At 43.1% G+C, this 25923-nt stretch overlaps 2 protein-coding genes and 1 pseudogene across 6 annotated transcripts in view; 2 read left to right on the plus strand and 1 right to left on the minus strand.

Annotated features, from left to right (window-relative positions):
* LRRC41 (leucine rich repeat containing 41) overlaps window positions 1-17100 on the minus strand; it is a 17820-nt gene extending 720 nt beyond the window's left edge. Inside the window, exons 1-9 of one of the 4 annotated variants that reach the window (XM_011367622.2) lie at window positions 16763-17100; window positions 13025-13111; window positions 12323-12393; window positions 5304-6447; window positions 2008-2268; window positions 1286-1450; window positions 1100-1198; window positions 391-513; window positions 85-160 (exon numbers count right to left, since the gene is read on the minus strand). In XM_011367622.2, the coding sequence (XP_011365924.1) occupies window positions 85-160; window positions 391-513; window positions 1100-1198; window positions 1286-1450; window positions 2008-2268; window positions 5304-6447; window positions 12323-12393; window positions 13025-13111; window positions 16763-16961 (2225 nt within the window). In that variant the 5' untranslated portion in view covers window positions 16962-17100. Of the gene's footprint in view, window positions 1-84; window positions 161-390; window positions 514-1099; window positions 1199-1285; window positions 1451-2007; window positions 2269-5303; window positions 6448-12322; window positions 12394-13024; window positions 13112-15706; window positions 15906-16066; window positions 16363-16762 lie in introns of those variants that run through there. The other 3 variants (XM_011367625.2, XM_011367623.2, XM_023534941.1) reach the window with 3 other exon arrangements.
* LOC111744463 lies at window positions 4203-4321 on the plus strand (annotated as a pseudogene).
* Window positions 17101-17254: 154 nt separating the features above from the next.
* Window positions 17255-25923, plus strand: LOC105297147 (cytochrome b-c1 complex subunit 6, mitochondrial). Of its 2 annotated transcripts, XM_023534948.1 has the most exons (5): window positions 17255-17457; window positions 20382-20408; window positions 20896-21043; window positions 21153-21314; window positions 23425-25923. In XM_023534948.1, exons 3-5 carry the CDS (start codon window positions 20981-20983, stop codon window positions 23455-23457), a joined length of 258 nt encoding a protein of 85 aa, XP_023390716.1. In that variant the 5' UTR covers window positions 17255-17457; window positions 20382-20408; window positions 20896-20980; the 3' UTR covers window positions 23458-25923. The 2 variants fall into 2 exon arrangements, with proteins under 2 accessions (XP_023390716.1, XP_011365931.1); XM_011367629.2 differs by lacking the exon at window positions 20896-21043.

Consider the following 25923-nt stretch of genomic DNA (forward strand, 5'->3'; position numbering starts at 1 on the left):
AATAATCCCTGGCGTTTGTCCCTGCAGCTCTATCCCTTGTTCCTTCCCCTGCCAGCCTACCTCTCCCCTACCCCCAACGTGTACCTGATGTCCAGCTGACACAGAGAGGAGGATGAATCCTCTGAGAAAACATCTGCCAGGGCCAGCAGACCAGCATTCCCTGAGGAGAAGGGGAGATATGTCGGTAACCTCCACCCAAGACCAGGGAACAAGGGTATCCCAGCCTAATTCTGGCTAGGGAGAAGCCCAGCCTCCTGGAGTCCCAGCACACAACTATTCTAACCTCCATGTTCCCAGGAGAGAGGTCTATGCTTTTACCCATTGAGTTTCTAGGTCAAAGGACTGGCTCCTTCCCCCTCTCCCTCTCCATTCCCAGGGCCCTGTCCCCACCCAGGCGGTTCCCTGGCAGCCGGAGGCCCTTCAGTGTGGAGTTGCCCTTCATAGCAGCAACCATCTCAGGCAGAAATTGGGCCGGGCGCTTCTCAAACAGACGGCAGAAGGAGAAGGTAATCTCTGTCAACAGAAATTAGGATAAATTCTGATGGCTGCATTAGAACTGGGGCTTATGGTCTGCTGCCCCTCTTGTCCTAGTTGGTCTTAATTAGGGGTGTGAACATTTTATAGAGGCCCAGAAAGACAGGAATTTGTGTAAGACCCCAACTAAGGCTGAAACTAAATTAGTATTCAAACCAGAGCCTAGATATTCACTGTAGGGAGGGTCTCTTCAAAGACAATTCCTCATCCACTTCCTTCTTTCCCTCATCCACGGACTGCCCCTCTATGCAGGGGTGGGAATTGGAGACAAGTCTATGAGAGGGTTCTGAAAGGACATTTATTCCTCTCTTCTACCATCATTTCTGTCAGTCTTTGGAAGATAGGGAAAACTTTTGGGTGAGGCACTCTAAAATTAATTACCACGTGTAGTATAAGAGGAGTCAAGTTTGGGATCTTTTAAGAAGGAAGGTCATTGAGGTCCTATAACTATCTTGTAGGTGAGGACATAAGGCCAAGAAAAAAAAAAACTGCTTGCTCAGTGAGACAGTGACAGAGCCACAATGAAGGCTCAGGAATGTCAGTCAGGTTCTAGATGAGAACTTACCTTGAAGAGTCAGATTCTGTAGCAGAAAGAGCACCTCGCTCTGACAGTCAGCCAGATTCATGTCATGGAAGCTCAGTCTCTTCAGAGCTAGGTTGTACTCTGGATGGGGACAGAGGCCCTAACTTTTACAAACAATGCAAGGTTCCCTCCTACCCTCTTCCCTTTACCATTCTAGCTGAGTCTTACCTTTGAGTGTCTGCAACACAAGTCCAAAATCCTGGGGAGAGGCAAAGGTGGCGCTATCCAAGGACAGCTGCTGCAGAGAACCTGAGGCCTTCAGTACAGAGCAGAGCAGTGGGGCTGGCTGGGCTCCCCGTGGAAATCCCATCTCCAACTGTTCCAGGCAGTTTTCTGGACATGATAGGGAGAGTAAATTCTAGCTGGCTATCTACTTCATTCCCATACCAAGTTCCACCCTATCCTTAAAGGGATTCACTAAAAAAATCATGGCTACTTGTCCCTGAGTGCCTACTATATGCTAAGGCACTGTGCTAGGTTCTGGGAATAGACTTCTAAATATGAAATTTAGTCCTTACATTTATGGAGCTTTTAGTCTAGGGAGACTAGACAAAAGCAGAGAATGCAGAAAGGTGGGCTAGGAGACACAGGAACTAATGGGACATACAGCAGTGAGAACTTATGTAGTCTAACAGTTCTGTTCCTAATTCAGACCCCTTTTCTGGAAGCTGATCTGCCATGGTCATGGGGCTTATGGTCTGGGCCCCATCCAGCCCATGGTTATCTTTAAAAAGAGCAGGCTAAAGAGGGAACAGATTCCAAATAAGCTAGGAATGAGTGGTGGCAGGCCTAAATTAGAGGTCTTTCTGCCTTCACACAAATGCACCTGCACGTTTGTGTGGACACACACACACACACACATACACACATGCACACACGCAGTGCTTCACCTGGTATCTCTTCATCCCCAATTATGTGGCTAGGGGGCCCTGCATTCCCTGGCACAGCAGGGTTGTCCCTCTGGCTGGGGTGGTCAACACGAATAGAGAGGACCCGCAGCAGGGGCAAGGCTCGCACAATGGCACGTGTCAGCTCCAGGATGGGCAGTGGTGAGAACAGGTCACTGAGATGCAGGGCACGGAGGCGGCATCCAGCCTGGCCTGACAGAGCCCTCAGACTGTCCAGTAGGCGGAAGATGTTAGAGCCCAGGCCTATGGCAGGAAAGAGTAATGTGGCAGTATCAGCAAGGGTAGCTTTCAGAGACAATTCCAAGTACTTCTAATGATAACTACTAAATCTCAAATTTTAGATTATTTAAAACATTTGTCTCAACTATTCATTTGTTGTCTTTTTCCTCAGGTAACCAGCAAACTGATGTCTACTGTGTTGGGCCATGCCCTCAAGCATCAGTCAGGGCAGAGTCACAAAACAAGATAGGATGTGATGGGGTAGCATGCAGCTGCCAGCTGGATAATAGATCCAGACAGCAAGAGGCATCTGGACTTTTTCTACAGGTCATAGGGAGCATCTGAAAACTAAGGAGAGTAACAATGACCCAATAGGGAATACTTTAAAAGATTCATTGGGTGGGAATGGGGCAGAAAAAGATAATCCCATCCCAAAGAAGGGAGTAGGATCCAGAAGGTTAGGGGGTAGTTGCTTAATGCCACATAGCAAATAATTCCTTGGAACTCCCTCCCTTATCCCTCCCTTGGTCTGAGCAGTCTCCTGTTGATTGATTCAACTAAAACCCAGCACTTAGTAAATAAGGTTGTTTTGCTAGACAATAGTGAGCAGCAGATCTCGTTCTTACCTATATAGCCTGATAAAAAAAAGTGACAGGAACTGGGGGACTAGAGTACTGTGGAAATACAAAGGATGGGTACTTAACACCCATTTCAGTCTACATCAATAAAAGCTTTTCAGTTGAGTCCTAAAGAACATAAGGAGACAGGCTAAAAGGAGGGAGAAGAGTGACTGTGGTAGAGAGAACCTGGCATATATAAAGGCCTGAAGGAGAGTGGCAGGTTCCAAGAATTGAAAAATATTCAAAGTGGCTGGTGTGTAAAGTATGAGGGGGTAATGTGTTTAATATACAACTACAGAGGTAAGCAGGAGTGATAACATGAATGATTCCAAGTGAAGTTAAGACATGGTGACAGGAAACCACTGAAGGGTTTTTAGATGAATGAATGGCAGATTTGAAAAAACGCTTGGGCGGCAACGTAGACGGAGTCAGGAACTGTTGAAATGAAGAATCCAGATGAGAAGTAATGGTAGCCTGAATTAAGGATGTGGAGATAGAGAAATGGACTTGAAAGGAAGATTGTAAAGATAGAACCTAGTCACCAAATATATGTAGAGTAAGAATCCAGGTTTCTTTTGGGCAACTGAGTCACCCGTGATGTCACTGAGAACAGGAGCATTGTATAGAGGGGAGAAGATATATTCAGGTTGGGGAGCTTGTGGTTAATGAAATGGTGCTATCAAGCAGTTAGCTGGATAAATGGATTTGGAGTTTTGGATAAAGATCTGGGCTAAGTTCATATAACGGAGAGTCTTCGGCATAGTTGGCTTTTGAAACCAAGGGAATGGACAAAATTGTCCAGGAAATGTGTACAGCACGTGAGCTCTGAGGAACTCTGAATATTGAGAAGTCATGTCCAGAAAGGGAGGAGGAAAAAAATCAGATTTTGAGATAGTGGGAATGAGAGTATCTCATGAAGACTGTAATACCAAATGCTGCCAAGAGCTCATGTGAGAACTGAAATGCATATATTGAACTTAGCAAGAGGACCTTGGTGACCTAGGTCTTCCATGCAGTAATGGGGTTATAAGCAAGGCTGGAGTGGGCTGAGAGAAGAGAGAGCACAGATGATTATTAAGATTGTCTGTGAAGGGTAGGGAAGAATAGGATAATAGTTAATATGGGATAGAGGTGGTGGTGGATTTTGGTGGATACCTGAATTAATGTTTCAGTGTTGATGGGGAAGAGAAGGGAGGCAGCATTAAGTCGTGGTTTAAAAGTGTGGATTCTGGAGCCAGGTTGCCTGGGTTTGAATACTGGCTCTACAATTTACTAGCAAGGTTATCTTGGGCAATTTACTTGACTTCATAGGGTCGTTGTAAGGATTAAATTAGTCAAGTCTACGGCCATGCCACACTGAGCAAGCCTGATCCCGTCTGATCTTGGAAGCTAAGCAGGGTCGGGCCTGGTTAGTACTTGGACGGGAGGCCACCTAGGAAGACCAGGTGCTGTAGGCATAAAAAATAAAAAAAAAAATAATAAGGGATTGTAAGCTGACAAGGTCTTTGCAATCTGTGAGGTCAACCAAAGGTTGCCTCGCCTAAAAAAAAAAAAAATTAGTTAACTTAATGAAAATACTTAAAATAGGCCAGACATATACTAAGCAGTATATAAAGTTAGTTATTATTAAGGCATTTAAGAAACAAGCTAAGGTGAGAAGGTATGGGTCCAGAGCCCAAGTAGAAGAGTTAGCCTTAGATAGGATGGTGATCTCTCCCACTGTGGTGAAAGAGGAAAGGATGAATGCAGATGTAGTAGAGTACAGGCTGATTAATAGTAAGCTGAAGGAGTTCATGTGTGATGGTTTCTATGTTCTCTGTGAAGTAGGAGGTGGAATCATGCTGAGAAAGGAAAGGGGGAAGGGTTTGGAAGTGGTACAGTAGGAATGGGAGCTGATGTTACAAACACAGGATTTATCTAAGGTTGATGACTATGAGTGTATAGTAGCACCAGTCTGCACAGTTGTGATGTTCTCTAGCAGTGCTCTGCAACCTAGGCAGACTGCTGGATTTAGTCAGAGCTGAAGTTTGACTAGCTGGGCACAGCCAGGTAGGAAAGCACTGCTTTAGATTGCTGGTCTGATAAAATATGTCCCATACCTCCTTGTCTGTACAGCTGCTTTAATGTGACTGGTGGGATCCAGCCTCAGCTCTGGCTGGGCTTCCATACACTACACTCCCACTTGCCCTTGGATTGCCTACTATCTAAAATGTACACATTCTTCAGGTTCTCACCGCCCCTCAGGAACCCTTGCTTTCAACTGTAAATCAGCCTGTAGACCTCATGTTCCTCTTCCCAAGCACTGTCTGCTACTACATGTGTGTGCAGGCAGGGCCACATCTCCAGCTTCCTGATCATACCTCTTGTTCCCCTCCACAGGACTGGGCATATAGTTAGTGCTGCTGGGAGACTCAACCCCTGCCCCTCTAGGGCACTCACCATTATAGGATAGTGTGAGGCTCTCCAGAGACACCCAGGAGCTCAGCAGGTGGCATAGTGTCAGAGCCGCCTCTGTAGAGAGTGGAACTGTGAACAGCTCCAAGGTGGAAATGCTGCGGAATCGCTGGGAGGCCTCCAGTGCTGGAAGTCCCAGGCAGCTGGGATCTGATCCACCCAAAGCTCCACAAGCCACTTCCCCGATCTCCATCTCTTCCCCATCCTCCTTCTCACCAGCCACAATGAAAACAAAGTCATACAGGTCTTCAGACTCTGCACTGGACCCCTGACGAGTACGAGCGCCTTTCTTCCCTGCAGCTCGCTTAAAACGCTTCAGGGGCTTAGGCTGTGGGCCTGAGCTAGCTGGAGCCCGTTTGGATGAGGATGTGGAAGAAGAGGGAGAGGCAGAGGAGGTGGTGGCTGGAGCAAAAGGTGGCCGCTTGGTGCCAGGAGCCTCATGGGAGGTGGCTGGAGGGTGTGGCTCCCTTTTAGTGTCTATCCCGCCCGCTCTCAGGCTCTCCTGTGTGCTCCGGCGTGTTACTCTAGTGGCAGGTGCGGCTCTGGCCGTCTGCTTGGCTTCACTCTTTCGCCGGGAAGCCATCAGGGCTGCAGCACATCGCTCAGCAGCATCCCGGCGAGGTCTGCGTGAGCCCAGCAGTAGGGACCCTTCATCTCGGGATGGGGCCCGGCCTCGGGAGGCCTCTCCACAGAGGCGGCAGGGCAGGCCACCAGGGCCTGCCTGCCAGAAGCCAGCACTCATGGTTAGAATTAGGATGAAAAGGGCTGACTCAGGCACAGGCCAGGAGTACAGCGACACCTGGCTGACAGCCCCATGGTGAATAAGCTGATGCAACAGCTGTCGAAGTGACTGCTGAGCAGCCACATCAGAGAACAGCAGGTGGCGGAACTTGAGGGTGTGAAGGGAACTGGCCAGGGTCTCTAGAACCCTGCGGTTGGGCTCAGCCACCAGCTCAGTTGCACCCTGTAGCATGTTGCAGATAGTGAGCTGTCGGACATGGCGAGAGCTATGCAGAAGAGGTGAGAAGCGCTGGTCACAAAGACGCCTGTCAGAAGACACATCAATGGTCCCACGTAGAACATGGGAAAAAAAGGCCTCCATAAACTTGGCTCGCCAACAGGTCACGCTCTGAAAGCAGAGAACATGCCAGACAGCTGTGACATTGAGAGTGCTACCCATGGAACCATCATCATACTAGTTTCCTCTCTTCCAATAGCTATTTACTATGCCAGGTAACATTCTAAACAACTTATAAAAGTTCATTAAATCCTCACATTATTGAGGCATATATGACCAGTAGCCCTGTTTTACAGGTAAGAAAACCAAAGCACAAAGGTTATTGCCTGTGGTTACACAGCTTAGTGGCAGAATCATGATTTGAACCTGGGAAATTTGGTTCGAGACCAGTTTGCTATAGTGCCTCTCAAGTAAAACACTATCCTGTGAATTCTTCCGTGTTTGTTTCTAGAACCTGATCCCAACTCTCCATTCTTACACTACCACCTTTGTTTAGAAACCTCCACTTCACACTTGACTACTTCATTAGCTTCCTGATTGTTCTCTCTGTTCCCTTTTACCCTGCACAAGTCCATTCAATTAATCTTTGTTAAAACATCGTTGATTACATTATTCTACTTTAAAACCCCTGATGTCTTCCCACTGCCTAGGGTTAATTTAAGGCTCCTCAACCTGGCAGGGAAAGCCCTCTACAATATGACCTCTGCCTACCTGAGAAGCTTTATTTCCCATATCTTGCTCCAAGAATGCTTTGCTCTGGCCTAACTGGTCACCTCACTGACTCAAACCTGCCTTCTATGTCCTTTCCTACATCTGCCAGAAATGCTCTCCATTGCCAAACTACTTTCTGAAAGGACCTACTAACATTCTACTCCCTGAGGCTGTTAGCGTTTCTTTCTGTGTCTACCCCCCACCCCCACCCCAGCCTCTCTTGCTGGGACCACTCAGGTCTTAGACTTTGGTAGACATGCCTCATGGGGTTGAGTGCCTGTGCAGATCAGAAATGCCTGGAGAACAGGGACCAAATCGTAGATTTGTTTTTTTTCAAGGCCAGAGTTATTTGCTTTGATGGATGAGACTGCATCAGACTATTTTGATACATTTACAACTTTTTAAAAAACGCTTTACCATTAGTTTCAAGCATACAGTACATTGCTTAGACATTTACATAGTTTATGAAAAGATAAGAACTCTTGAGTGCAAGTGATTTTGAACCTTTGGTGCACATCAGAATTTACTGTGGGACTTTTTTCCAAAATTCATGTGCCATGTACCCAGACTTGGAGATTCTGTTATGTTATATTTGAGATAAGGTCTGTATATCATTATTTAAAAAACCTCCCTCCAAATAATTCTAGTGTATATCAGAGGTTAGGAATTACTGCTACCCACTCCAAAACAAATACTTCCCTAAGTCCCCATTCTCTCCTAACATGCAGTAGAAAGTGCTGACTTTGATACAGGTGCCAGCTCTGCCACTATACTCTGGACCTTTCTGAACCTCTCTTTATCTGTAAAACCTGCTTCACAAGTTTGTTGTGAAGATCAAATGTAGTGAAAGTTAAACCACTTTGTAAATTGTCAAATACAAAATGTTACTTTCACTGCTGCTGATCATTAGCCAAGATGGACAATGTGAAATGGACTTACTTGATGGAGGCAGAGCCCGTTTAGCAGGGCAACTTATTCAGCCTGAAGCAAAGGTAGTGGAGGCTGGAGGGTTCTCTAAGACTAAAATAAGACACTTTGGTACTTACCCTGTCTCTATGTATTCCCTCATACTAGAGTGACCCATAATCTGTATCTGAGGTTCTTGGCAGGAGCTGGGCCCCTATTAGGCAAAAGTATCATTCCCTTTGCCCTCACTATTCCCCAAGGCTGTTTGCTGTAATAATTATAAATGACTTTATGTTTGAGATAACTGCATGGCAATGAGAGAAGGACCTCTGTCACCAGCAGCAGTGTGGGGACATTAAGGGAGCAAGAAAAAACACCTGGCAACCAAATCTCTACTCAGCCTTGAAGGGAAAGAGAGGGGGTATTCCTGAATCCTTCAAATCCTACCTTACTCTAGCACTTTTCTTATGCATTCAATGGCCCACACTCACAGCCCTGAAAAATACTGGCAGGTATCCCTAACAAGACTTCAACTTCACAAATGAGATAGTCAGATGGTTATTATAGAGCTGGGTCTAAAATATGGACAAAGATGTGAACCAAGATATCGTGGCTGTTTCTAACCATGAGGCATACGAAATACATAGTTCAGATAACTAAATACTGGGCTTTTTCAGACATTTTATTGGTCGATGAAGACACAATCTGAAATTGGAACACTGCAGACATAACTACAGTGAGAGCTGCATGACGGTGATTAGAAGCATGCACTCCAGTGCTAGACTGCCTTGACTTGAATCCTGGGTCTGCCATTCACAAACTAACCTTAGGCAAGTCACTTCACCTCCTTCTGCCTCAGTTTCATCATCTGTAAAGTGAAGAAGATACTACACCCGCATCAGAGTTGTGAGGATTAAATGACTGTAAAGTTAGTTATGACAACTATCTAAATGGCTTTTTCCTCATGAATTAATGCATGAGCAGACAGCAGTTCACTGCATTTTGTTTTAGAACAATCTATGCTAAACCTTCAGAGCTGAAAAATACCTCAGAGATCTAGTCCAAGCCACTCATTTTGTGGATTTGTACACTATAACTCAGACAACGCAAAGTGGTTTAAATACTTCCTTTTGAGTGACAGTAGGGGAAATGAGGCACCACCAAAGAAGTGAAATGACAATTACCTACCAACAATCAATCCCTGGCCTATCTACAATGGGGTGGCAGCACAGGCATTGGTGGGGGAGGAAGAAGTGTGTGTATACAAACTAGGGAGGGCTAAATATTTTCTTGTACTAAACTGTTAGAGCCAGCAAATATTCATATAAACTACTGGCCACTGTTGCTTTTCTAATAGAAATATTGTTTGTGGAAAAATAAAGAAGCAAGTCAAAAATCATGTGGAAACCAACTCTTTGGAGTACATATATGTGAATAGCTTTAGATACTTGTTTTTATAACGCTGAAACAATTCTGAACAGTTTCAAAGGCTAGTTTTTTTTTAATATTATAGCACTATATTATTAAATATTTTTACCACCATGTATTTAAGTATTTTTGAAATATGACTTTATTAATATTTTGAAAATATGGATGTATTATATTTAATAATTCCTGTATTATTGAATATTTAAATTGTTTCTAGCTTTTTGATATTAAACTTTTCTGTAATGAACATCTGGAAATCCTCATGAGTATCTCAATTTTTATGTATTATAAATTCTAAGTTGAACTTCTATTCAAAGAATTTGATTTGACTATTTTAAAGATTCTTGACAATTATCACTAGATTGCCCACCAAGAAAGTTATAACATTTCTGCTCCCACCAACAGTAATGCAATTTTACCCTTTTTAAAAGGAATTATTTTTTAAAACCAAATCAAAACAAGACTTTACAATATAAGAGGTACAATTTTATTTTCCCATTTTTTATTGAGATTGAACATTTTTCACTTTGCTGGAGATTTTTGTATATTTTATAACTTATCCAAATCTTTACTCATTTTATTCTACTGGGATGTTCGCCTTTGTCTTATTCTCTGTATCTTTTTTTCAAATATTGTTACAAACATTCTTTCCCAGTTTATGTACCTTTTAGATTGTATAGTGTTGGCATTTCATATGGTCAAGTATGTCCATATTTTTTAATTTGGTCCTGCCCACTTAATAATTAGCATTCTCCATCCTGAGATTAGATAATCAGTCACCTTTATTCTTTTTTTAGTTGTTCTGTGCTTTTCTTTTTTACAATTTAATCGTTAATCCATATAGAAATTATTTGAGTATACTGTAAAGTAAGGCTCTAACTTTATTTTTTCCAAATGGTTAACCAATTATTAGAGAACCATTTATTGAATAATCTTTCATTTACAAATTGCTTTGTCTCCAGAATATCTATTTTATTCTACAGATCTCTTAATACATACAAACTAGTACTACACAGAAATACTATTGCTTTACAAGCAGTCAGGGGCTACGTCTATCTTGCTCACCATTGTATCCCTAGAACCTAGCATAGTGCTTGGAACTGAGTAGGAAATCAATAAGTTATTGAATCATAAATGAAGTGAAGGTCACTGTCATGCAAACATGGGAAGCAGAATAAGACACCTTCTGGAATGGATATGCTCTAAGTCAGGACCTCTTTCTAGGTGACTATTAAGTCACCAAGCCTAGGGCTTCATAAATGTTCTGAAATGCTCTGAGACAAGAAAAACAAGATAACAAATAGACATTCTTTTCCAGGAAGCTTGAGATAGTGTTGAGAAAAAAGCTTTCTCAAAAAGAAAGATATTATATCTCCAACACTGACTAGTCAACCGTACTTCTTGGGAAACACTGGGACACAGTGAATCTCATGTTTCTTTAAAGGCTGCAGGAAGCTGTTACTGTTTTCTAATATTCTGGTGTTAACTTCGCTTCCTCATAAGGCCTAACTTCTCTATATAATGCCTGAAGATTTTGTTGGGCCTTAGTGTCACCACACTGAACTCCATGGGTTGTGTCCAGATCTGGAAGTGGAAAAGCTGAAGGATGTGGAGCTGAATGTTACTGAACCCAGTGCATCCCAGAAAGTCAATCTCTAATTTCTGATAAGAGCTTGTTTTCTTATCATTTGGCCTCATTCACCATATAAAGCCCAGTTCAAATACTCCTTCCTAGGAAAGATTTTCTTGCTCCCTTCACCTTCGGCCTCCTTGTTACTCTATCACACCACTTATTCTACCATACATGATGTATTTGCAGATTTCCCCCACTAAACTTAAGGTTAGGGACTGTGTCTGTACTTCCGAGATCTAGCTTAAGACCTCGGTATGTGGTAAGTTTTAGGAAATGTTTATTGAACTCAATCTGTCCTGTCACCTACTTATGGAGCAGCAAAAGAAATTCTGCATACATGAGAGCTCTGGTGAGTTATATCTGAATCAATGGATAACAGAATTTCAGGGTAAAAGGAGCCTTAGAAGTCATCTTGTCCAATCTCTTACAATGCTTAATTTCCTCTACAATACCCTTGAATTGTAGTTATCCTGGATCTGTCCGAACATTTAGAGATAGAAAGCTTATTACCATTGGAATTAGCTTGTTTCATTACCAATAAGCTCAGAGTTTAAAATTTCTACATTAAGTTTAGTAAAAATTATCCTCCCTTAGCTTCCACCCAAAACAACTCTATTAATCCCTTTTTCATGAGACAACCATTCAAATATTCCATGACAGTTCATGTTCCCCAAGTCTTCTTTTTCAGGAAAAACTTCTCCAGTCTTCCAAATGTGACTCACTTGGTGTGGCTTTGACGTCTTTCTCCATATTCCAGGAGTAGCCTGACCACTGCAGAACCAGGCGGGTCTATGATCTCCCTTGTCCTCTGGACTATATTATAGTTACATTAATTCATATGGCTCAGGGTACAGTCTTTACAGGAGTGGCTTTAGCACACTGTAGACTAAAACTCCTTAATCGTTTTTTACAAAAGCTGCTGTTAAGCCAGACCTATCCACCCCGTACCCTGATGTCATGCAGTTGGAATTTTTTAGACTCAAGTGAAGAGCTGGTTTATCCTGTTAAATTTCATCTTAAGTTTGACCATTGCTCCAGCCCTGTGAAGACCTCTATGAATCCGGGGTCTGCCATCCATTGTGATCACTACCTTTCCCTGTTTTTTTGTCACCTGCAAACATGGTTAGTCAGCAAGTCAGTGACAAATGCCAAATGGTAAAGCACCTCATAACAAGCCACCAGAGCTCTCCTCTCAAATTCATGCCATCCTGCCCCTGCACTTTACCAGTACCCATCTTATGTTTGTGTGCAACTCCTGCTTTCACTGTGCAAAGACAGGCCAGAATTCTACCTGGTGCCTTAACTTACTTCCAGACTGGAAGGCCTTGTCTTCATCAGCTCATCCCATAGTCGGCGCCAGATGGACTGAGTGGAGAGGCCTGTAGGGAGAAATATCACATTTACTTGGCTGCTCCTTGGCCATCATCAATGGCCTTATAATGTTGATCTTCTCTGGGTTCACAGGAGCAATGTGGCAATGTCGTAAAGAACTCTAAAGATATACTGCCTGGGTTTAAATGATCACAAACCACATTCTAGTTGTGTAGCCTTGGGCAAGTTATTTAACTTTTCTGTACCTCAGTTTCTATATCTGTAAAATGTAGTTGATAATAGCTATTTCATATAACTGTTGAAAAGATTAAATAAGTTTCTCCAGGTAAAGTGCCTAGGACAGTATTTGGCACGTCAGGGTTAGATAAATATTATCTCTTAACAGATGTGTCCAATGAGGGGTTTGGGAGGCAGCTTGCTAAAATAGAAAAGCTAAGATTTAAATCTGGGTTCTAGTCTGGCTTTGCTATTAATTGTGGTGCATTTGTGGTCTCACTTTTATTAGTACAACAGGGATGATATACTTGCTTTGTGTTTCACAGGACACCGTGAGGAATCAGAAAGTAGGTGTGAGGGTACTCTTGAAAAGCATGCAGGTGTCAGGTGTAACATTAACCTGAAGATTACGGTCCCTTGCTTATAAATCACTGACTGGGAAGGAGACAGAAAGACACTCACCTTTCTTGAGGGCAGTTTCCTCAATTCTCTCCAAGTAATATATATTGAGCAGAGGTAAGATGCTTTGAAGTATTGGGCCTGGGAGGGCTACAAAAACCAAAACACAAAATTTTTTTCCTTCAAGGATTCCAAACATTAATTATCCTATTGGAAAAGAAAATAGAAGGGCAGACTTCTCATTTGACAAATGGAACCTATAGAAGTTAATCTAAATCTAATTTAAACTCTGGTCCACTTATCTTCAGCTACTTAGTTGGTAGCTGGAATTTCAGGGCCACACACGTCTATAAGGGTGAGGTAATTCCACAAAGCAAATTGATATGCTCATTTAGGAGCTGGTCAGTTCACTTCTGCCTAGCATAATGAACTATTCTGTATTTAAAAGGTCCTATTGAATATGTGTGATAAGAAAGTCCTTCGTAATCTGGGCCCCACTAACTTCTCCAGCTGCCTGCTCTGCCTCCTACACTTCAGCTACACTAAACTACTTTTTTCATTTATCTAATGTTACACTGCTTTCTGCCTCTGTGCATGAGATTCACTTTGTCATGCTGTTCTCTCCACCAGGAATATCCTTGCCACTTTCAGCTTATCAACTACTCATATTTCAAGTATCACATGTTCTTTATTAAGCCTTTCCTGAATTCCCTTCCCACTCTTCCAGGTTGGCGACTTCCATCCTTTGGGCTGCTACTATAACCTGAACTAGCACTTTCTTATGAAGAACAGAAATACTTAAGCATTATACTCTAAATTCAATATATCCTAAAAGCAAACCTGCTTGCTGACTTCCCAAGATCTGAGAGGCATTGCAATTTCATGGCTAAATGGTACAGTCTCTAGAGTTGCACAAAACTGGGTAAAATCCTGATTGTACCACTTAGTAATTGTGAATTCTCAGGCAAATTAACGTCCTTAAGGCTAAATTTCCTCAATTTTAAAATGGATATAATAATGAATATCTCATAACATTGTTGTAAAAATTAAAGGAAATCATGCTTGTAATTTTTTTTAAGACCATGCCTGGCCATAATAAGCTCACTAAATGTTGATGATTATTCTTATCGTGTCAATAGCATCTCTGTCCAGCCAAGAATAAGTCTAAGATCTTGGAGTATACTATATCTAAGGATAATCTTTCAAAACTTCCATTCCAGGATCTCTTTATCTTTATTTGTGGAATAACTGAATCCTGCTATCCAAGAATCTAACATAATTCTTTGTACATAGTAGGTACTCAATGTACCTGCTGAATGAAAGCACTAATTCCCTATGCTATTACATTAATGAAGGCTCTCTGCTGCATTCAAGATAAAGTCTAAGCTCCATATCCTGGCATTCAAGGTCTATCATACCTATTCTACTTAAGTATCCCAACTGTATATTTTCCTGCTGCTTCTACTCACTTTCCCCTCCTCTCCCTACACAAAACAAAACCAGTCTACTACCTCCAGGAAGCCTTTTCTGGCTGTTAGGCCACATTGCGACCTTCCTCCAAAAGAGCACTGCTTAGCAGGCCTCTTACTTGGCTCTTCTAAAAGGCCTAATTTGATTCAGCTTTTGCTGTGTGACTGTTTTTCTGGGTTGGGCCCGTGGGAGCTCTTCCTCCTCTGTCCTTACAATCTGCTCCACTCTGGTTAGCCATCCCCTCTCACGGCCAGAGTGATTCTCATCCCCTATTATCCACAAACTCCTTTCTTCCTTTCTCCATGTTTCTTAAGCCAAGCTCTTCCTTGCTTCTTTCCAGCTTACACACCTTCAATGCTTCCCTTTCTCAACTTGGGGTCTCCATAGCCAGTCTTCTTTCCTCTTAGCCAGGTTTATCATCCTAGAAGCTACAGGCTGGCACAATCAAATCCTCTCTGCCTTCTTCCATATTCCCCAGGACTTTTCTGAGCCCCTGCCCAGCTCCACTTAGACTTTTTTCCCATTCCCCCAGGTCGGCCTGACCCTTCTCTTAGCTGTTGGCATAGGGCCTCCACAATCCCCTCCCCCCATCAGGACTGAGATATTCTAAGTCTTTCCCCAGTACATGAAGACACTTCCGCCTCTCCAGGATCTGTGCCCTATCCCCACCACATTAAGGGCCTTCCCAAATCCCTGGGCCTCCTTAAACACTCTCCACAGCCTTGGAGCTTATTCCCAGAGGCCCAACCCCCCAAACTCCTGGGCCTCCTTTTTTCCATATCCCTCCTCATAGTGCAACCCAAACTCTCATTCCAGAACCACAAGCTCTCTCTCCTTCCTGACCTTACTAGGGCCTTCCTCCTGGCAAAGACACCACCACCACTCCTGAGGCCTTCTATAACCCCCTCCCCCCACCCTACCCCAACGAGACCCAGGGCCGCCTTTGCTACCCCTCCCCCTTCTCTGGGCCCTGGGCCTGGCCTGTGATCTCCTCACCCAACTTTAGCCCTGGCCTCTGGACCCCACCCCCTCACACCACCAGTTTGCCAGGCCCAAGGCCTCCCTTGTCCTCTGTGCGGGAAGGCCTACCCTGCAGAGGCCCTCACTTTCCTCTCTATTAGTTCTCATGATGCCGACCCGAGTTTTCCTCATCAGCGACCAGGTTGCGACAGGCAGTGCCCATCCCGCGGCCCGGCCTCCTCGTGCCCATCGGGCTGCAGGCCTCCTCTCCTCCGTTACCCGGCCCGCCCCAGCCCGCGGTGCTCCCCGGCTCACCAGCTAGGCTGATCGTTTCGCCCTCCCTGGCCCCTCATTCCAGCACCCAGGCCGCCTCCCTTTGCTGCTCAGCCTGGGCGCCCTCCACCACAGCCGGAGCCGGGCCTGTGGGTCCCGGCCGCTCTCAGGCCTGGGGCCTCCTTTCACTCCTACTCGGACCAAGGCCTCCTAGTGGCGACGCGCCCCCTCCCAGTCCGAAATCCCCGGGCCGTGGCCCCGCCTGGGGCCTCCTTGGCCCTTCCCGCCTGTCCGTCATTCGAGCCTCCCTCGATCGCTGATCGGCTTCGTGCCTCCCTTCACCCGCTCTCGGACCTTTCCTCGCTGCTCAGGCCAATCCGAGTGGCCTCCAGTGCTCCCTACCTTGCCCGTCAGTCCGTCGCTCAATTAGCTTGGCACCCGCGGCCCCCGGTCGTTAGTTCGCTCCCTTCAGCCCCGGGCGGTCAGACAGGCCTCGGCGCCCCAAGCCTTTCGGCCGAAATTTCCCTTAGCCCCGTTCCCTCGTTCCTCAATCCACTGGGCTACCCTCGCCCACCGGCTTGGCCTCCGGGGTCTCGACACCCATGGAGTGTCAGGCAGATACCAGAGGCCTCGCACCGTCAGTCAGGTTGGGTGGCCCCGGGCCTGGCCTCCTTGCCTTAGGCCGGGCCTCTCAACCTCGGCCCCCGCCCCCAAACAGCCGGGACATCCTTGCCTGTCCGCTCGACATCCGAGACTCCCCAGCCCCGTCCAGCCCGAGTGTCAGTTGGGTGTCCACGGGCCAGTCCGTCAGTCCAGCTTCTATCGGGCCCGGACGGCTTCGCCCAAGACCGGGCCTCCTGGCCTCGCCCCCCGCGACCCCCAGCCAGGCCTTGGTGCGGGTCCACCTGCCGGTTTGCGCCCTGTCTTTACTCTGCTCAGCCCGTTCAGTCAAGGAATTCACACTCCCACTCCACGGTCTGTCTTCCAGTGCCCGGGGCTGGGCCTTGCCCCGGGCCTCCCGGCCTCGCCCCCCGCGCCCCCCGGCCGCTGGGCCGCCTCCGCTCGTTGCCAGAGGTAGCCCCTCACCCCGAGACTTACCCCACACCCCACTCTCCAGAACCCCCATATGGGCGCTCACGGCCCGCCCGCACAGCTCGAACAGGGCGGGGGGAGCGCTGGGGCCCGAGGCCGAGCTCTTCGCTGGCGCCGCCTCCCGGGACGTGGCCTCCATGGTCGTTGCCGCCGCTACCTCACAGAACCAGCAACTCCGGGCGCGCCAGGCCTCGGGCGCCGCCATCTTGGGGAGGTGCGCGAGCTCGAGAGTGGCAGCCGCGGACCGCCATCTTGAAAAGGTCAGCAGTTAGGACGGTTTCATCAGCAATGTGGGTAAGAATGAGAACTACGCTAAAAGAACGGAGAATAAATACGCATAGTTCCTAAGTCTCTTAGAAGAAAATATTTAAATAAATGCGTAGGTCAACATATTTGGGTCTGGCGTGACTAAAGGGATATGTCTTAGCAAATCTTCCTCAGGTGCAAATACGAGCCACCCCTATACCTTGCCTGTGGACGGTAGTACATGCCAATCGGAGAGTGTGTTCGCGACTACGACGAGTCTGCCGCACTTCCGGCCAGATCGCCGGATATCCGTCGAGTGACCCTTACAAGTCCTTCTTGATCCTGAAGTGGAATAGGTGCCGGTGTTACTGCTGGTATTGAATCCAGAACTGTAGCGGGACATGGGGCTGGAGGACGAGCGAAAGATGCTGACTGGGTCTGGAGATCCCAAAGAGGTAAGGCAAGGCGATCGCCTCGATCCTCTGCCGAGGGTCAGGACCTAGCCCGCTAAAACACGCCCGGGGCCCTCTTGGCCCTGCTTTGCCCACTAGTTTTCAGGGTCAGGGGACCTAGTTCCCTCTACCCTTCCCCAGAATTCGTCGAGTGTCCTTGGGCAAGTAGATGACTAGTCTTTCCTGGGCCTCGACTTCCCCATTATATGAATATGATGGAGATTTAATAAGAGCGAAAACACTGTTGACCAAACTTTTGTAAAAAGCAGTATCTATATTTTTAGTCAATCGGGTGTCCTGAGTCCGTGGTTTGTCAGGTTTGGGAAGCAAGCGATCAACCCTAGCCCTCACCTCAGCTCAGGTCTGGAATTCCTGCCACATCTTTTACGGAGTTTCCAGCAATCTGTCCTTAACTCTAGCTCCTGTGAAAATGTGGGGCTTTTTTCTTTGTGGGGGTTGGGGGGAGGTATCTTTGGGGACAGTGTGGGAATGTACAGTATAATTCTGTAATGAAAGAGCGTGCTCTTTACCAGAGTAAGAATGACAATATAATAATGATTACTTATTGGCTACTTACTATTTCAGGTGCTTTATGTGTACTAATTCACTTAAGCCACACAATAGTCCTTTGAGGTATTAGGTACTATTGCCATTTTACAATTGAGGAAACAAGCGTAGAGAGGTTAAATATCTTGCCTAAGGACACACAGCTCATATGGTGGAGCCAGGAACTGAAGCAAGCAGCATGGTTCCAGATTTAAGACTTAGCCACAGTGCTACACAGCTTTACAGAAGCCATCTAGCTTTTGTTTCCAATCACATTTCCTATCTATTCTGTTCTCTGGCCACTTCAGGGCAGCAATTTTGTGCTTATGGGTTCAGAATAGTTGGAAACTAATTAATCTGATAATTTTTCCTAGTCTTATTATTTTCAGAAAGAGGACCAGAGAGACATGGAGTCAGCCTCAGGAAATTCAGCAGGAAGTATACCAGAAAGTTCAGTGGGGCTTAGCACAGCAGTAAGAGAAAAATAAAGTAAATAAGTAGTCAATTTTAAAATTAAGAAAACCAGGGTCTTTTATGAAGAACCTATACCTCTTGGAGGTTAAATCGTTTTATTTAGTGTGATCTTGGCTTTTTTCATTGACTGGAAATTTTACATGAAGTAGCCCATATTCATACTTATATTTGGATTTTTTTTCTAAAACCATGAAACTTTGATACAAAATTATCAAAGACACAAAATGATCAATGTAGATCAATACTAATTTCTAATTTCTAACTCAGGCGGAATGTGATTTGTTTTTTGGGAAAATTTTTTTAGTATGATTTTTAAAGAGCAAGGTTAATTTATGAAAACTTAAAATTTTACATCCTAAATAACATTGTCGTGTTTAGAAGAGACCTTTGCGGGACTAAATAGCCTAGGTTACAGTTGAACCTGCCCTGTCCCTCCCTACTTTCATGAGCTTTGCTCCCTTCTCTGAAGGGTATGATAGAGAATGAGGTAGATTGTGTTAGAATTTTGAAAACGTCATGCGGGATTGCTGAGCTAGTTCTATTTATCTTTATACCTTTTACTTCCCATCCCCCAAATGTGCACCTGTATGCACAGGCAGGCAAACACCTTACTTTAGCAGGTCAAAATACTGATCAGATAGACTCTGTTGTGCCCTAGGTTTAGGCCTATGCTGATGTTCTCACAGGGAATTTTTTTGCACTGTTTTCCTTGGAAGAAAGGAAACTAAGTTTGAGATTGGGCACTTGAATCAGAAATAAATAGCTAGGGACTGGTGTTTCTGAGCTTATGAATGGAGTCGTGTAGACCTTTGGTGCACTTATATTGATAGTCATCTTAGAATTCTAGGAGTTCAGTAAGCCAAAAAGCCGTGGCTGTGACCGTCTTTAGTTAAGCTCTGGCTAAAGAAGAGTTTAGGCGTGGCCATTTTCATATTCCCAATTCAAGTTCAGAATCTAGAAAAAAATGTTAGTTTTCCTCCTAACTTGGTTTGAGATATAAGGACTAAATTTAGCTATTTCTGGTAATAATCGGACCCACCAGAATTTAGAATAAAATACTTTTAAGTTATGTAGGTTCCATATGATCACCCGACAGCTTGAATCTGTATCAGAAAATGTCTGATTAGTGTTTGTTATCTCAACTGGGAGTCCCTTAGGAGCTCTTGTGATTAATCTGATCATTACAGATATGAAAGTGCTTTATAAACTTTATAGTGTTGTGTACTCTTTAGGTTGTTACTAATGAAAGTAAGATAGTGTGTCCTTGTTGAAATGTACCCAGGACTTGTTTTAATTAGGTATAGTAAGGTTACAGACATGGAGACAAGTGTTTTTGAAAGAGGAGTTTATCACTTATAGTTCCCAAAAGAAGCGGACAGGCCATACCACCCAGGGCCAAATGGGGAAGTTCATGGGCCAGTCTGGAGCCGAAGGAGCAAGGGATACCAGACTCTTGATTTCCAAGTGGAATGCGTGAGTCAGGATAGGCATATTTAGCAAGTTTAGGATTAGGTAGTTTAAATCATTTTTGTGGACTGTGGGCTACTGGGGTGGTCCCTAGTTGTTTGGTATTTGGCCCTGAGGTGACTAGGGTGGGGGCAAAAACTGGTTTAGTGTAGGAGTTAGATAAAGGAAATTGTTGGTGCTAAGGGTTTTGGATTGGTTGGGTTGCATATGAGAGGCGTGCCCACAGCACACTGTTTGCTATCTCTACAAATTAGCCAGCCCTGGGAGGAGCTTTTTCTCCAGGATTAGCAAAGCCCCTAAAATGTCAAAGTATCATAAAATACAGAATTTTTAAAAACATGATTAATATAATGTCTGTCCTCAGTAATTACAAGATCAATATCATTGAGAATATTTGTCATAAAATTGATGCTGACATTAATTTTGTTTTCCTTTTGTAGGAGGAAGAGGAGGAGGAGGAATTAGTGGTAAGAGCTGTCTCAGGTTTGGAACCATATCAGTAAAAGGAAGTTTGAGCTTCAGGAAACTCTGAAGCCATTTTAAGGAGTGTTATACTTGACACCTTGGAGAGAATGGGAGTGGAAAAAGCCTTTAGTGCTTCCTTCTTGTGCAGTGGACTGTTTGGGGATATGGGCCTGGGAGCTGAGTTTTTTCTGGGTTTGGGACTTCTCCAGTTGTGTCAGGGAGCCGAGCAGCATCTTGAGAGCCTGACACTCAATTGCCTGCTGTTTGTGGTTTAATAAAAAATTCTGGAAGGAACTTTTCTTAGATGGTCCTTCTTATGTTAACATTGCCTTTCTAGCTAGGCAGCTGGGGTGCCTAGGCCTGGCTGTCAGATGAGGGGAATTGAAATTCACAGATGTCACATATCCCAAAATGCTGTGTTAACAAGTAAGGCCTCCTATAGATCTACTTCAAGTTTGGCCAGGTTTCCTTTACCACCTTGTTTTTCAGATAGGACTGAGGCTTTCAGTGCATACTGGCAACCTTGGAAGGCAGGAATGTGAAACTTTTCCCTACTACTTAGCATCAGAATTGAATGGGAGACCCCATTCTGCCATTTCTGGCGGCAGTGTGGCTCTGCCAGCTGGCCTTCTGCACGGTAATTCAGAGGCAGCACCTTGGTTTGGTGGTTGTGTTAATCAAAGTGTATGGTTCATGGAGCACCTCCTAAAACCCCCATTTTTGTTTTTTTTATGCTTCGCCTTCAGGATCCCTTAACAACAGTGAGAGAGCAATGCGAGCAGTCGGAGAAATGTGCAAAGGCTCGGGAGCGGCTAGAGCTCTGTGATGAGCGCGTATCCTCCAGGTCACACACAGAGGAGGATTGCACGGAGGAGCTCTTTGACTTCTTGCATGCAAGGGACCACTGTGTAAGTTAGCCTAAAGTCAGGAAGGGGAAAACCTTACAGTGGCCAGGAAATACTTGGTGCTGACAATCTTTCCATCCTAGGGGCTGATTCATCAGTAATCATTTACTGTGGCCTAATATATGTCAGATACAGTGCTGAGCATTTTATATAAGCAATCTTACCTAATCCTACCATTTTCACTGGGGGCAGGTATCATCATCCCCATTTTGCAGATAAGAAACTGAGCTCAGAGAAGAGAAATGATGTCCTAACTTGTATTGCTAAACAGTGGAGAAGCTGGATTTTGTACCTTTAAGTAACAGGCCAATCTTTAAAATACTTTATGTCCTTCAGTATGTCTCTTACATAGTAGTTGATCCAAAAAGTTTTCTTTTTTTTTAAAGTAAACTTGTATTTGACTCTCTTACATATAACAGTAAGGTTAGGTAATGTTTGATATGGCTGCTTATGTTAAAACTGATTGGATGGCTAAGAAGCATATGAAAAGATGTTCAGCACCATTAGCTATCAGGAAAATGCATATCAAAACCACAATGGGATACCGCTTCTACGCACTAGATTGGCTCCCATCAAAAAGATAAGTAACAAGTGTTGGCCTATGTGGAGAAATTGGAAACCTCATACACTGCTGATGGGAATGTAAATTGGTACAGTCCTGTGGAATATATTCTGGAAGTTCTTCTAAAGGTTAAACATAGTTACTCTATGATCCAGCAATTCTACCCCTAGGTATACTTTAGAGAAATGAAAACACATGTTTACACAAAAACATGTACGCAAGTATTCATAGAAGCATTATTCATAGCCAAAAAGTGGAAACAACATTACTGTCTATCAGCTGATAAATAGATAAGTAAAATATGATATATCCATATCACGGAATATTGTTTGGCAATGAAAAGAAATCAAGTACTTTACTTAAAGGATCCAGCAATCCCACTTCTGGGTATATACCCCAAATAATTGAGACTCTGTTCAAGGACTTGAAAAGATATTTGTGCATGTATGTTCATAGCAGCATTCACAATAACCAAAAGGTAAATGCAACCCAAGTGTCCATTAATGGATAGATGAATAAACAAAATGTGGTATATGCATATAATGAGCTATTTCAGCCTTAAAAAGGAAGGAAACTGACACATGCTACAACATGGGTGAACCTTTAAGATATATTAAATGAAATAAACCAATCACAAAAGGATAAATATCATTCCACCTATATGAAGTACCTTAAGTCGTCAAATTCATAGATACAGAATGGTGATTGCCAAGGGCTGATGGGAGGGAGAAATGGGAAATAATTATTTAATGAGTACAGAGTTACAGGTTAGGAAGGCAAAAAACTCTGGAGATTAATGATTGCAGGACAGTGTGAATGTACTTAATGCCACAAAAATACATAGTTAAGAATAGTTAAAATGATGTTTTATTAAATATTTTTACAAGCAAAGCACTAGGTTAAGATGTGAGAGGAACATGGGCATGGTCCCTTCACTGAGTTATGAGCCAGTGTAGGAGACAGAAGTAGAACAGTTAGTAAACTAGTAAGTCCCTTGGGTGTAACTTTCTTAGTATGGCCTTCTTTGGTCCTATTTAAAGCTGCTTTATGTCTCCCCAAGTTTTATTTTTCTCACAGTGTTTATCACTCAAATTATGTATATATTTCTTTTATTATTCTCTAAGTTCCATAAGAAAGAGATACTGTCTTCTTGTCTTGTTTACTGTTGTAACTCGGCACGTAGAATAGTACCTGACATAGAGTAGATGTATAATATTTGTTGAATTAATAAGCACTGTGATAATGGGAGATATAAGTTTCTGTGGGGAAGACAGAAGAGGGACAGATTTGTGTGAAGATTGAGCTTGTTTAGAGAAGGCTCACAGGAAATGACATGTTACATTCTAAAGGAAAAGATGGAAAAAAGTGAGGAACAGTTCCAGGCAGAAGGGAGATTTGGGCGACTGAAAGGAGTTCACTAAGGCTCAGGAGGGGTGTGGGGGTGTGAGGTGGGTATTGGTACAAGAAGGAGCAGGACTGTTCCAGGTCATGAAGGACCTTGTAAGCCATGACATTAAAGCTACCAATTAATGACTTCTTTCTCCTATCTAGGTGGCCCACAAACTTTTTAACAGCTTGAAATAAATGTGCAGACTCATTCACCACAGCTTTCATCACCTGGGCATCAGGATATTTCTTCATGTTTTTGAACATGCCATTTGTTTCTTATCTGTGTAACTGTAAGTTCATGTGAACCTCATGGATTTTGGCTTAGGCAGGTAGCTTCTATGTAATTAGCAGTGATTCCATCTAAATAAAATCCGGTGATCTGCAGACCTGCCACCTATCTTTTATTTTTAATTAGAATTTTTTTTAATTTGAAAATTTCAAACATATAAGAATAGATAGAATAATAATCAACGCCTCTGTACCTATCATCTAGCAAGTATGTCTTTAATGATAAGGACTTTTTAATTTTTTTATTTTAATTTCTTTATTTACTTTGATGGCATTATCACATTTAAAATTAGCAGTAATTGCTTAATAACATTATTAAATACCTAGTTCATACAAAAGCTTCTCTTATCCAAAAGTGACTTTCGACAGTTTTTGGTCTCAGTGTCCAACAAGGTTGCTTTTCTTTAAAAGTCTTTTTAAAGAAGAGTGTAAGGAAGGTGTAGGTTTATAGATGGAGGGGTACAGAGGTCTAAGCAGAGTGAGAAGAGGGCACTTGGGTAGGTGGTGCTAGCAATGAGAGATTGGTTATATACATACAGGAGGGATTGACCTAATGAATATATTGAAGATAATGGGAGCTAGCAGAGAATGGAGTTATAAATATGGAAAAGGAAAAAACCAGAATGAACCCTGCAGTGTTAAGGTATTGGTATAAGCTAAATAAATATACATGCCAATATGTATATATGTAGGGAATACATATATTCTCTAGTTCAGCCCACAAAGAGCTTCCTCTCCAATAAAAGGAACCAGGGCTCCTTGGAGAAATGGGTGACTCCAGGGTTGGGCACGGAAAATACAAGATAAGCCTGAACATTTTGTTGTTTCAGAAAGAAAGAAGTGCTCAAAGAATGATAGGGACATATCAAAAGTATATAAAACCACTTGTCAAATCTGGGACAATTTGGACATCAAAATATGTGATGATATTATTAGATTATAACCCATTGAATAAAATAGGAATCCATGAATCCATACATAAAAAAAATAAGTGAATCGATAGTTTGGTGAGGAAAGGGATACATATTAATTACTAAAGGAGAAAGTGCACTGGGGAAGCTTGGCAGACAGTATCTTAGATGAAAGCTGACATCAGTAATGGGAAAAGTTACTACTACCCACAGGCAGCAATGAGGCAAAAAAGCATCACTAATTTTTGTAAAATATAAACAATCTAGATAAATCAAATTGAAGGACAGTCTATAAAATTAGACATTGTACAAAATAGTCCTCACTGTGTTCAGGTTGTGAAAGTCAAGGGAAGACAACTTTCAGATAGAAGGAGACTGAAGAGATAAGACAACTGAATGCAACATATGATTCTAGACTGGATCATTTGTTATTAAGGACATTATTGGGACAACTGGTAAACTTGAATCTATTTGATGGTAGTAATATATCAATGTTAAAAGAAATAATACATCATTAGTGTTTTATAGCAATGTAAAGTTGGTTCATCATTTGAAAATCTGTATAATGCATCATATTAACTAAAAAAATAAACCTGTATAGATAGGAAAAGCATTTGAAGAAAATCAACCATTCATGATTTTAAAAAAATCTCAGCACACTAGGAATAGAAGAGAACTAAAAACAAAACAAACTACAGCTAACATATATAATGGTGAAATACTGCTTTTCCCCTAAGAACGGAAACAAGGCAAGGGTGTCAATAGCACTACAACTTGGATTCAGAAGTAAATGGTAATCAGTGGAATAAAGCAATGAAAGGCAAGGGGAAAAGGCATACAGATTGGAAAGAAGTAAAAGTGACTAGAAAAGACATGACCTTGTTTGCAGAAAATCTAAAAAGAGTTCTCAAAAAAGTTACCAAACAATTGAAACAAGGTCTCAGGATATAAAATCAATAGACAAAAATCAATAATATTTTAATATACTAGCATTTTCTTGAAAAATGAACTAAGTATGCCTTTCACTTCAAGAAAAACAATTGACAGTATTTGCTGCCAGAGAAAATACAAGCTTTCAAGCAAAAATTAAGATTTCAAAAAACTCAATGGCCATTGTGAGTTTAAAAGCTTCTTAACATTTAAAGACCTTTCTCTTGAGATTGGTAGTGATATAAATGAATGTGATTTTTAAGAATATAATGAATGTAAAAACATTTGCAGGATCTGTATAACTCAGTGAACCAATAATTTCCAAATAACTACTGTATGTGTGACAAAATCATTCATGGGCAAAAGATTCATTCAGAGTACCAGACCAATGAATCTTAATGTAACAGTATGGAAAGTTCTTTGACATGGTTTCAGATTCCACATTGCCACTAACCTTTAAGGAAATGATCATTTGTCAAATTTTAGTGTATTAAAGAATATTCACCGATAAATAAAGGCTATTAAAATACTC

The sequence above is a fragment of the Pteropus vampyrus genome, unplaced genomic scaffold (assembly GCF_000151845.1).
Source record: "Pteropus vampyrus isolate Shadow unplaced genomic scaffold, Pvam_2.0 Scaffold135, whole genome shotgun sequence".
In the NCBI taxonomy this organism is placed as follows: Eukaryota; Metazoa; Chordata; class Mammalia; order Chiroptera; family Pteropodidae; genus Pteropus; species Pteropus vampyrus.